We start from the raw sequence: 13040 nt of genomic DNA on the forward strand, positions 1-13040 counted from the left end.
TTTCTTTCTTTCTTTCTTTCTTTCTTTCTTTCTTTCTTTCTTTCTTTCTTTCTTTCTTTCTTCTTTCCTCCTCCTTCTTCTTTGTTCCTCTTCGTTCTCTTCCTCCTCTTTTTTTTTTTTTAAGTTTTTCAAGACAGGGTTTCTCTATGTAGCCCCAGCTGTCCTAGAACTTGTTCTGTAGACCAGGCTGGCTTAGAACTCAGAGATCTACCTGTCTTTGCCTCCTGAATTCTGGACTACAGGTAAGTGTTACACTGCCTGGAGCCTTCTTATTTTTTTAATAGTTAAAAATAAATGTGTACTTAAAACTTGCCTGCTGAACTCAGTTCAGATGACCTCAATTTTGTTAACAACATACAAACATTGTATAAAGAGGCAGTCACGCATGTGCCTTCTATCAGGCCTGAACAAGGCATTGCCTTTGGCCATGTTGATGTCCTGGAGGCTCCTCTCAGTCTGTTTTATCTGACTCATGTTGGCTTTGACATAAACAATGAGCTGGAACATGCTGATGATGGTCTGTCTTCTCCAAGACTGACTCAGGGGTCAGGGGGAGCTAGATGATGGCAAAACATAAGAGTCAGGCTTGTTTCTCCAGGGGATGTTCTTGCTGAGGTATTTGGGTTGCCTCTGGAGCTACAGGGCTGCAGCAGGGGGTTGATGTGCAGCTCTTCTCTATGTGGCTGTGGATGCCTCTCAGCGCTGCCTTCTTGTCTTTCAGTGGCCTTGGCATCAGCTCTGAGAGGGACAGGGCTTCCTTCTTAGCTTTTGGTGCTTTCTTGGCAGGAAAGCAGAATGACTTTTCTTCCAGATAAACAGTCCTTTCCTGTGGAGAATCCCCAGTAGAACACATAATTATTAAACAGTTTGCTGCTTAATTGTATGGTTTACCAAAAGAGGAAACACTGGCTTAAGATCCCAAGGATTCTGGATCATATGTCACATGTGATAGGCTGTCTGTGTTGCCTGAGACTCACATCATAATCAGCCATTTCCAGGGAACCGTGCTCTCCTGAAATGGCCTTGTTTGTTTGAGGGTCAGTGACCCCATCTCTGGAACTTCTCTTCTAGTTTCCTGAAGGCTGGTGGAGAAGTGATCAACTCAGTTACATGGCATCAGTAAGTATTCAATTAATAACGTCCCATTATTAACTTCAATTTGGTTGACACCTCCTTACGCCTCAGTGATGTAATTATAGTTACATTACAAAAAGTGGCTAGTAGGCTGGAGAGGTGGCTCGACAATTAAGAGCACTGGCTGCTCTTACAGAGGATGTGGGTTTGGTTTCCAGCCTGCAACTGGCTGGAACTCTTATTTCCAGGGGATTCATTACCCTGTTCTGGCCTCCAGGGGCTCTGCACACATATGGTGCATTTAGGCCCATACAAGCACACATTTGCATATAAAAATAAGTTAGGTGTGGTGCTGCACAACTCAGCACTCAGTGACTCTGTTTGAGGCTAGCCTGGTCTACATGTTGAGTTCTTCCAGGTCAGCCAAGGGTACAGAGTGAGACTCTATCTCTAAATAAATAAATAAATAAATAAATAGTTAAAAAAAGAAATTATTGAGACAGGGTTTTTCTGTGTAGCCTTGGCTGTCCTGGAACTCTCTCTGTAGTCCAGGCTGGCCTCAAACTCAGATCTACCTGCCTCTTCCTCCCAAGTGTTGGATTTACCAACACTTGTAAGTGTTGGTACCACTGCCTCCCAGCAAAAGAATAAGAATTCTTTTTAAAAATATTTTTAAAGATTTATTTATTTTTAAGTGCATTGGTGTTTTGCCTGCATTTATGCCTATGTGAGGGTGCCAGGTCTCCTGGAACTGGAGTTACAGATAGTTGTGAGCTGCCATCTGGGTGCTGGGAATTGAACCTGGATCCTCTGGGAGATTAGCTAGTGCTCTTAACCTGTGAGCCATGTTGTTGGAGAACCCTGATGTTTGAGGTGGCAGTCCACTGTGTCTGGACAGCTTTTCTGAAGCTCAGCACAGAATACAGGAGTCCCTTTCTTGGTAGGGGCTTCTTAGTCGCTGCCTGACCTATCTGGAGATTGTCTCTGGGCACAGATGCCTCTAACCATATCTGGAGTACCTTGACATAATTCCCTGCTAGCACTCTCCCTACTGCTGCCCATAGGATAATGAGGTACTATGTTCCTACTCATGTGATAGGCCTGAGCTGTCAAATGCAAATAAAGCATTCCTGGCACTTGAAGCCCCAGCCAATATGGTACATCTACCCTGGGAGCCCTCCATCCAAGAATCATATAGCGCTTGTTCACCCTGAATAGAGTTGAGCAGTCTTGCTGAAGCTCGTCCAGGAAAGTTATTCTGTGATCTGGAACCTCTTTCCTGCACCCAGTGGTCCTTGGGGGAGGGAGCACCACAGAACCTCTCCAGCCCAAGAGTAAGAATTCTTAATGCTTTAAAAGTAATTCCAGTTGTACTTACTACTGGTTTTCAAGAAGTTATCCTTGTGTGACTTTTAAAAGTTCAAGTAATATGCGGGCAGCATCTTGAATGTCACTGTAGAAGAATTTTAATATTAACAAAACAAAGATGCAATGTTGTTTTAAATAATGTGGTGATTTCTACAAAGATAGAGGTACAAGGCCAACTGAGCCAGGAGCTACATAAGCAGGTAAGACCAGCTTCCTGCCAAAGAATAAGCAACCCTGAGCACCTGTGTTTAGCCTGACTCTTGTTAAGGTGGAAGAGTGTATTTTGTCTGTCTCTTCTTAAGGGTGGAAGAGCTGATCTATAGTTGTTTGGATGAAATAGTCCCTTCCCTGCACTGGTTCCTCCTGGTGCAACTTCTGCCTTTTTAAAAACAATCATGATGAGAAAGGCTGGAAGAAGAGCAAGGCTCAGAACTGACTTAACAGCAGGGAGTAAAATAATGTTTTTTTTTTTTTTTTTCTGAATAATTTAGCTACTACTTGGATGGACGCATTGCTACCAAGGAAGATTTCCTGAGTCCTGATGTGCTAGACACTTTTATTCTATCTGTGCGAAAAATTCTAAAGGTAATAGTCCTTCTAAATCATGCCACACAAGTCTCTATTGTATGGCCCGATGATGTCTGTGGATATATGTATTGACATATCTTTCTAATTTTAATGGCTAAGCACCATGTCTTATTCCTTGGGTTCCTCCCTAGCATTCGATCTTATTCAGTTGTGGTAATTGGAAATTGAAATACTTCTAACGGCCTTTCAGTCAAGTTGACTTTTATAGGCCATATTTATTTTATATTCCTTCTACACTCTAGTAGGCCCATAGAAGATTATGGCGAAGACTTAAGTGGTTATGAATATGCTTGTAACGAAGGGGATAGACAAGTCTGGAGGGGCAAAGCTTCGCATGCTGCTCACACCCAGCACTGTGGTGCTTCACTTGTTCCCAATGACTGTGGAACCATTCCTGTTCCCCAGGTGACGAAGGAGATGAGTCCTGGCAAGAAGGTCTGGTTGGGAGAGACCAGCTCTGCCTACGGCGGTGGGGCGCCCTTGCTGTCCAACACCTTTGCAGCTGGCTTTATGTGAGTGATGCTGCATTGCTGAAGATATATGGGCAGGTCATTTTATTATTAAGTGCCTATAATTATTATGGCAGTTTTATTTAACCCCCTGTCAAACAACAGACCCGGACACCTGATAGATTTTGGAATAGCCTTATTTCACCTGGGGCCGGGCAGATATAAACCCCCTAAGCTATCACATTACCTGTCAGCTCCACATCCTATGCCATTTGCTCTAATCATCCCTATCGTGCTACTCCTCATCCAATATCCCCGTCAATACTTGCACGTGCTTCCTGCCTGGGCTGCTCCTCTCCTCGCCATGCTCGGTCTACTCCTCCTGTCCCACGGTTCTTTACCATGACAGCTCTCCTTCTTTCTCCTCTACCTGTCTCCTCCTCCTCCTTCCCATGAACCTCTACTCCTTACACCTACCTTACTTCTGCCCTGCCCAGGTGTAGGCGACTTTATTTAGCCAATCAGGGATAATTTTGGAACGTTCCTTACATCACATGGGTACAATAGCTGGCTCAACAGTCATAATCATGCCCATAGCAGGGCAGTAACCAGATCTCAGGGCACTAAAATCAGCATCTTTGAAAGAGTGCACAAGACACTCCAACAATGCGGTGGAGGCTTTGGGCTCAGATTCCAGATGTTTTCTATCCACCAATGTCAGGCAAACCCTCATCAAACACAATTTCTGAGGCAGAGCCCTGAGATTTTGTGCCAGGACTTATTTTTAAAAAAGTTGTTTTCCAGGCTGGAGAGATGTCTCAGTGGCTAAGAGCACTGGCTGTACTTATAGGACTGGGTTCCAAGTCTCAGAACTTACACGGTGGCTCACAGCCATCTCTAACTGCAGTTCCAGGAGACCCAATACCCCCTCTTACAGTCTCCACAGGTACTAGGCATGCACATGCTACACAAACATACACTCAGGCAAAACGCTCATACACTTTTATCTAAAGTGGTCTGCTAAACCTTGGTGAACATCTTTAATTGGTGTCCCCAATCAGCCACTGCCAGCTAGAATCATTTTTATCAAGTGTGGCTGAGGATGGTGGGCACGCATTTGTAATTCTAGCTACTTAGGGAGCTGGGGGGGGGTTAGTTAGGCTCACTTTCGGGGGCTTTCAGAGCCTTTGCTCCATCCTGTTGCCTTGGATCTATGAAGCAGACTATTATAGCCGAGGCATGTGGTAGTGGAAATCACTCACCTCATGGGTGATCAGAAGCAAAAGAGAAAAGAGTAGGAGCTAGGAGGACTTAATATCCTTCCCCCATGAGGCCCTGCTTCCTCCAGCAGGCCCTCCTGCCTCACACAGACACCATTAGCTGAGGCCATTTCAGGTGCAAACCGTGACAGTGTTTTCTCTAAGGAAGGTTGCTGTTTTCCAGGGGCAGCGGCTTGCCTATAATCCCAGCACTGGGGAGCCCACAGCAGGAGGATGGGTGTTCATCATGAACCCCTGTGGGAAAAGGAAGGAGGTGGGGTGAGGAGAGGGAACAGGAAAGAAAGGCGGAGGAGGGGAGGGATGAGGATGGGAGTTCACCCAGAGTTTGGGCTCTGAGGCTGCTAAGTGTATAATAGCTGTTTTGCAAGAAGTTTAGCTCTAGAATGTCATCACACTCAGAAGGTGACCTTTGGACTTCAGGACTGGCTGCAACACCTCACTGTCCGGCAGCTCACTGTCTCCATGCTCTGCATTCTGTCGCTCCCGCTGAGGCTCCAATCCCCACCTTCTTCCTTGTTATCAGTTAGAATAAAGCACAAGCCTTCAGTGTTCATGGTGCACGAGAAAATGGGAAATAAACAGTTTTCCTTGCCATTCACTGAAGGTGGGGGGGAAGTGATCATTGTGGTTTGGTTGTGGTTCTCTGTGGTTCATTCGAACACTGTTGACAGCTACCTTCTCTCCAGTCTTTGTGTGTGTGTGTGTGTGTGTGTGTGTGTGTGTGTGTGTGTGTGTTAATAGGGATAGAGAGCAAGGCCACTGGATAAGGAGTTGTCTACCGGGTAGGTGACTTTTATTCTGCTCTGTAGACGCTGTCTTGCCCTCTGGCCTATTAGCATTGTTCTAGGTAAAGCATGTTATCATATGGGAGGGTGTGTGTGTGTGTGTGTGTGTGTGTGTGTGTGTGTGTGTGTGTGAAGCTTCCATCACCATCTCTTTTGGATGACTTATTTGTAATTAATGTTCTTGTAGTTTCCTGTTAAGTCCTTCCATGTAGATGAACAAATCTACTTATAATGAGGATGGAACTATTTTGTCTTCCGATCTAACGAAAGCTGGTGTCACTGTCGCAGGTGGCTGGATAAACTGGGCCTGTCAGCTCAGCTGGGCATAGATGTGGTGATGAGGCAGGTGTTCTTTGGAGCGGGCAACTACCACTTGGTGGATGAGACCTTCCAGCCCTTACCTGTAAGTGCCTGGGTCCGAATAGGTGGGTGTCGGTTTGGGCCTGTACTAACCTCCAACAGTCAGCTCCTCAGTGAAGAGCTAAATACTGGCTCCATATATTAAAATCATTCTCTCTTCTTTTGTTTCTTGTTTTTCAAGACAGGTTTCTCTGTGTAGCCCTGGCTGTCCTGGACTCACTTTATAGACCAGGCTGGCCTTGAACCCACAGAGATCTACCTGCCTCTGCCTCCCTGACTGCTGGGATTACAGGTGAGTGCCCCTGCACCCAGCTTCAAATCATTCTCTTAAGAATTATTCTTAGAAGGGCTGGAGAGATGGCTCAGCACTTAAGATAAGTTAAGATAAGCAGTTAAGTTTAGCAGCACTGGCTGCTCTTCCAAAGGACTTGGGTTCAGATTCTGGAACCCACACGGTGGCCCACAACTGTTTGTAACTCCAGTTTCAGGAGATTTGATGCTTTCTCCTGGCCTCTGCGATCACGAGGTATGAGAGTGGCACACACACACAAATGCAGGCAAAACACCCATACATAAAAACAAAAATTTAGCCGGGTACAGTGACGCACACCTTCAATCCCAGCACTTGGGGAGGCAGAGGCAGGCAGATCTCTGTGAGATCGAGGCTAGCCTGTTCTACAAAGTGAGTCCAGGACAGTAAAGGCTACATAGAGAAGCCCTGTCTCAAAAACACACACACACACACACACACACACACACACACACACACAAAAAAAAAAAACAAAAACAAAAAAACAAAAAAACAAAAACAAATCAAAACAAAACAATCAAAGTTAAGGTGTGATAATAGCTCTAAGAAGCATTACCTTGACCTTCTTAGTCCGTATCAATGGAAGCCACCTGTGGGATGCACACCTGTGATCCCCATTGGTTGGCAGAAGTAGAAAATCAGAAGTTTAAGGCCTCGGCTACATAGTGAGTTTGAAGCCAGCCTGAGTGCTGGGATCACAGGCATGCACCACTGCACCCGGCTCTATTCCTTAACTTTTAGATAATCACACACAATCACACAGTCATAACACTCTCTCGTAATACTCATATACACTCTCACACATACAGACACACACACTAGGCAGAGTTTTGGATAAAAGTTTAAATTTTCTCACTTAGCATCAAATACAGTATGAGATAGGGTAGAAATGAAAATTTATTCATAATATCTTAAAGATTATTATATACGTACAAATATATACACACATATGTATACATTTAGACAAGGTCTCACTATATAGCAGCCCTTTGCTGGACTGGAACTCACTATGTAGAACAGGCTGGCCTCAAACTCACAGAGATCTGCCTGCCTCTGCTTGCTGGGATTAAAGACATGTACCAACATACCTGACCTGTATCTTGAAGACTATGGAAAAATAGTTAATTATTAGGATGATGTTTTTAAAAAAAACACATAACCCTGGTATGTTGCAAAGTTAGACAAACTTTATGACTTTATAATAACATAATTTAATGTTGTTGAGACAGGGTCTTCCTCTGTTGCCCAGGCTTGAAACACAATGAAAACTGGCTGGCCTTGACTCCTGATAATTCTCCTGTCTCAGCCTCTTAAGTGTGGGATTACTGGCAGGAATCACCACACCTGTATGGCATAAAGAACTCTGGGGCTGGAGAGATGGCTCAGAGGTTAAGAGCACTGGCTGCTTTTTCAGAGGTCCTGAGTTCAATTCCCAGCAACCACATGGTGGCTCACAACAATCTGGTGCCCTCTTCTGGTGTGCAGACACACATAGAGGCAGAACAGATAAATAATAAATAAGTATTTTTAAAAATTCTGAACCTTTGCTGATAGCTAGATAGCATTTTTTTTCCATGTGTGTATCACAGTAAGTATGTATGTGTATGAATGCAGGCCCGTGTGTGCCATAGAGTTTGTATGAAGGTCAGTGAACAAACCTCTCCTGTTGGCCTCTCTGCTCGTTGCTGGATACACCAGAATATCTGGCCCCCAAACTTGTGGGAATTCTCCTGTCTCCACCTCCTGTCTCCTCATACGAGCTCTGGGACTAGAGATGAACACTGCTGGGCCAGGCTTTGCACAGTTTCCGAGGCTCCAGTGTGAAACAAGGGTGGAGTGTGCTGGTGCACACCTTTAAACCCAGCTCTTGGGAGGCAGAGGCAGGCAGATCTCTGAATTTGAGGCCAGCCTGGTCTACAGGTGAGTTCCAGGACAGCCAGGGCTTCGTGACAGAGTTCTTGTTTAAAAATAACAAACGCCAAACCAGAAGGAAACACAAAATGCAACAAACACTCCTACCTCAGCAGCCACCCTCCCAGCCCTAGAACAGCGATTTTGGCTGACTTGCTTTGCAAAACAATCATTCAAATTTTTATGCATATCACACTCCACATGAACAAGATTCCATTTATTGATTTATTTATTTATTTATTTATTTATTTATTTATTTATTTATTTATTTATTGTTTTTTTTTTCAGGACAGGATTTTTTTTCTGTGTAGCTTTGGCTGTCTTGGACTCACTTGGTAGATTAGGCTGGCCTCAAACTGACAGCAATCCACCTGCTTCTGCCTCCCAGAGTGTCGGGATTAATGGTGTGTACCACCACTCCTGGCTTTTGAACAATATTTTAAAAATGATTCTTGATTCTTAATTTCCTATCAGAAACACAAAGGCCCAGGTGATGGTAACTCATGCCTTTAGTCCCCGTACTTGGGAGGTAGATGCAGGCAGATCTCTGAGTTTGAGGCCAGCCTGGTCTACAGAGTGAGTTCCAAGACAGCCAAGGCTGCACAGAGAAACCCTGTCTTGAAAAAAAAGAGAGAGAGAGAATGATTTGAATATATTTAGCCAATATTTCAACTTTCTTGCTGAAAATATTATGATAGCGTATTTATTTGGGTTAGAACTCACTCCTTCAGGGTAGCCATATTGTCACTCTTGTAAGATAGCTGGTTAGTTGCTTCTGGCTTGTTAAATACGAATAAGAAAACAACCAGAGCTCTGTCTTCTGTCCCTCACTCTGAATGAATTAGGATTACTGGCTCTCTCTCCTGTTCAAGAAACTGGTGGGTCCCAGGGTGCTAATGGCACGAGTGAAAGGCTCAGACAGAAACAAACTTCGAGTTTATCTCCACTGCACAAACATCTACCAGTAAGTACGAAACACACCCTTCGCCAAACAACAGTTTGAGCTGGTGAGAGCGTAACTTCCTTGTTCAACACCCCAGCTGCCCTCTAGCTTTGTAATGGATCTGAACTGTGTCATTTTTCTTAATCCTTTCTTTTTTTTTTCTTCATGATACCAGAATCTAACTTCAAAAAATTGCTAGCACAAGCTGGGCAGAGTGGTGCATGTCTGTAATCTCAGCACTTGGGAAGGCAGAGGCAGGGGGATCCATGTGAGTTTGAGGCCAGCCTAGTCTACAAAGTGAGTCCAGGACAGTCAAAGCTACACAGAAAAACGCTATCTCAGAAAACAAAAAACAACAAGAAAAATGTTAATGGGGCTGGGATACAGATCAGTTGCCTGGAAACATGAGGACCTGAATTCAGTATCCAGCATTCATGTAGATGGAGCTGGATGTGGCCATGGATGCTATGCCCGAGATCACAGCACTAGGAAGGCAGACACAAAGGGACCCACAGTGGGTGCTGATTGGCCAGTCTGTCTGAATCTCCAAGCCAATGAGAGACCCTGCCTCAAGAAAAGAAAAAAAGAAAAACATCTAATGTCACTCTCTAGCCTCCACACACATGAGCACTTGTGTGCTCACTCACAAGAACATACACAGTACATGTAGACCAGGCTGGTCCTTGAACTCAGATCCACCTGCCTCTGCCTCACGGCATGCCTGTCTCTTGTCGGTTTTAATTATTTTTTATTTTGTGTGATTATTATATTTCGTGTGGTTTCGTATATGTGCATCTTCACACATGGGGTGCACGTGTGTATTCAAGTGTGCTCAGGTACATACATGTGTGTGCATTCTCAGGGGCCCTTCCTCAGGGCCGGCTACCTTAGGGTCCTGTCTCGGGAGGTGGTGATGGGAAGCGCAGCTTTTCTAGTTCTCAAAAGACGGCCACACGATCAGTCTAACGTCATCCTAGAGAAGGATGCTAAAAGGCCCTGCCACCGTTATAAATGCGGATTCTCGGTATGTGTGACTGCGTGCGTGTTCAAGTGTTTCGCTGTATAAATCAGTCAAATGTGTGACTGAATTAACCTGTCTGCTTTTAGTCCAAAGTACCAGGAAGGAGATTTAACTCTGTATGTCTTGAACCTCCATAATGCCACCAAGCACTTGAAGCTGCCATACCAACTGTTTCACAAGCCAGTGGATAAATACCTCCTAAGGCCTTTTGGACCTGATGGGTTGCTTTCCCAGTGAGTACGTCTTCTTGTCAATTGCAAACTTTATGTAAGTTTATTGGCATTTATTAGTATAGAGAGGGATTTTTAAGGAAGGAAAAGGGCATCTATTACATTCTAACATTTTTTTTATATTTACATTTTTAAGTTGAAATACATTTTGACCATAGTCTTCTTCTCCCTTAAGTCCTTCCAGTTCCTCTCCTTCCCTACCCACTCGACTTTAAGTTCTCTCTCAAAAAAATGAAAACCCAATATAACAACAAACTTCCCCAAACCACGAAAACACACCCAAAACAGATAAACAAACAACCCTGCCAAACTGTAACCAAATGAAAGCACACAAAAACACTGTGGAGTCGTTCAATGTTGTCTCCTCCTGCCCTGGGGAGGTGGATGAGTCTCTCTGTTGGAGTAAACTGACTTTCCAGCTCCCAGATGGTATAAGTGACAGTTCAGTTGTTAACCTTTACCCCAGTAGCTATATTTTCATTCATTCATTCAAAAAATATAACAAAATAGCCAGGTGTTGGTGGCGCATGCCTTTAATTTCAGTACTTGGGAGGCAGAGGCAGACCTCTGTGAGTTCTGCAAAGTGAGCTACAGGACAGCCAAGGCTATACAGAAAAACCCTGTCTCGTAAAACAAAACAAAACAAATAATATATATCACAAAATAAAATATAAGCCAAAACAAAAACTGTCACATCGAAGTTGGACAAGGCAAGCCAACAGAAGGAAACAAGCCCAAAAGATGGCATGAGACTCAGAGAACTGCTTTCTCACATTCAGGAGCTCCCCCCACCAAAACCACTAAACTGGATGCCATGTTATATACAGAGGAGCTGGCACAGATCTGCGCAGATGTGTGCACGCTGCTTCAGTCTCTGTGAGCTCATGTGAGCTTTGCTCCTGTTGACTCAGAAAGCCTTATTTTCTTGGTGTCCTCCATCCCCTCTGGATTTACAGTCTTTGCTCCTTTTCTTCTCAGGATTCCCTGAGCTCTGAGGGGAGGGATTTGATGGAGACATCCCCTTTTTAGGGCTCTGTGTAATGTCTGTTGTGGGTCTCTGTATTTGTTCCCATCTGCTGAAGGAGGAAGCTTCTTTGATGATGGCTGAAAAAGGAAGTGAGCCATGAGTATAGCAGAATGTCATTAAGAGTTGTTTTACCACTACATGAAAATATAGTTTTGTTGTCTTTTTAGGCCAGTGTCATTTAGTTTTTCCGTAGGTCCCTGAGCTATCTCGTCTCAGGTTCTTGGTCACCCACACCCACCCAGGGTCAGGTGTGGATTCCATCTTGTGGAGTGGACCTTAAGTCAGATCAGTTATTTGTTGGTTACTCCAACAAGCATTGCTAGAGCAATGCCACCAGTTTCCTAGCATATCTTACAGGCAGGACACCATTGTAGAAGAGGGTTTGTGGTTGGGTTGGTGTCTAAAGTGTGTAAAGTACCTTACGCATTTAGATTATTTGTTGTGAAAAGATACTCCTCTTGTTGATGACCACCTGTCTGGCTGGAAATGTGCTTCTAGATAACTATTTGAATTGTTTCTAAATACATTTTGTGTGTGCATTCCTAAGTGCAGAGGTCAAAGGATAGCACGTGAAGGTCAGTTCTGTGCTTCCACAGTGTGGATCAGGTGGGGTGGGGAGGGATGAGGGGGGTGGATCAGGCGCAGGCTGTCAGGCCTGGCAGCAAGTGTCCAGGCTCCTCAGCTCTGCTCAACCTATTGCTTACTAATTCCTTAAGCCTTCATCTCACCTGTAGGTTAATAGACGTGTCTTCCGTTTCCTCATCCTGTTTCTGTTTTCAAAACACAAAACAAGTTACAGCCCTCAGATAAGCCCCACCCTCACTGTGGAACCCGCTTACGCACAAATCCTTAGAGCGCTTCTGTGTGTGCAGCCGATGAACCGCCACAGCCTGAGCACATGGGATCCTGCTGTGTCCCTGTCTTACACAGCACCATTAATTCACAGCAGTCAGATTTACGTTCTAGTCGAGGTACCAAAGCACCAAAATTTATTCTAGGGCTCCATTAGGCGTTCTCAAATGGTCCTTCATTTCATGCGAAGCACCCTCACTACTGCCTTTCAGAGGTATTTTTCAAGACCTATTTTTGCTTGTGGTTTCCTGAAGATGGTCATATTTCCTCCACCTCCTCATCTAAAATACGATGTGATACATAAGTGTAGAAACCAAAGCAAAGCCTCAGTGTAGACTTGGTAGGTTATGGCACAATCGTGGTATGTCGTTAGCATGTCCTGCGCCATGTGACTTGGTGCCGAGCCAAGGTTATGTGGAACCTGGCTTCTACCCACTGCTGCTAGTGAGAATGGGAGGTGACGCAGGATGCCGTGGTGCACACCTTTGATCTCGGCACTCAGGAGGTAGAGGCAGGTGGATCTCTGTGAGTTCAAAGCCAGTGTGGTCTACCTCGTCAGTTCTAGGCCAGCCAGGGCTACAAAGAGAGACCCTACCAAAAAAAAAAAAAAAAAAAGAGAAAAGAGAAAAGCACAGGATAATGCCACATGGAAACAAGAAGTAGAGGGTTAAGGAAATACACTAATAAGCTCATATCATAGAATCCTGTGTGTCCATTAACACGATGCAGTGGATGAATGCTGTGTGATGTGGACAAGCATGAGGATATATTAAATAAAAAAGAAGTTTCAAGAAAATATACATAGTATACCCTTTTTTTTGTCAAGTAAAATGTGTTTATTT

General features: G+C 44.4%; 1 protein-coding gene across 2 annotated transcripts in view; it reads left to right on the forward strand.

Moving 5' to 3' along the window:
• The window catches only part of Hpse (heparanase), a 31499-nt gene that overhangs the window by 17032 nt on the left and 1427 nt on the right, over nucleotides 1-13040 (forward strand). Inside the window, exons 6-11 of one of the 2 annotated variants that reach the window (XM_055594644.1) lie at nucleotides 1072-1119; nucleotides 2934-3027; nucleotides 3436-3542; nucleotides 5833-5947; nucleotides 8971-9089; nucleotides 10176-10322. In XM_055594644.1, the coding sequence (XP_055450619.1) occupies nucleotides 1072-1119; nucleotides 2934-3027; nucleotides 3436-3542; nucleotides 5833-5947; nucleotides 8971-9089; nucleotides 10176-10322 (630 nt within the window). The remainder of the gene's footprint in view (nucleotides 1-1071; nucleotides 1120-2933; nucleotides 3028-3435; nucleotides 3543-5832; nucleotides 5948-8970; nucleotides 9090-10175; nucleotides 10323-13040) is intronic. The other variant, XM_055594645.1, reaches the window with a different exon arrangement.

This window comes from Psammomys obesus, unplaced genomic scaffold, assembly GCF_907164565.1.
Source record: "Psammomys obesus unplaced genomic scaffold, mPsaObe1.curated_primary_1811, whole genome shotgun sequence".
Taxonomy (NCBI): domain Eukaryota; kingdom Metazoa; phylum Chordata; class Mammalia; order Rodentia; family Muridae; genus Psammomys; species Psammomys obesus.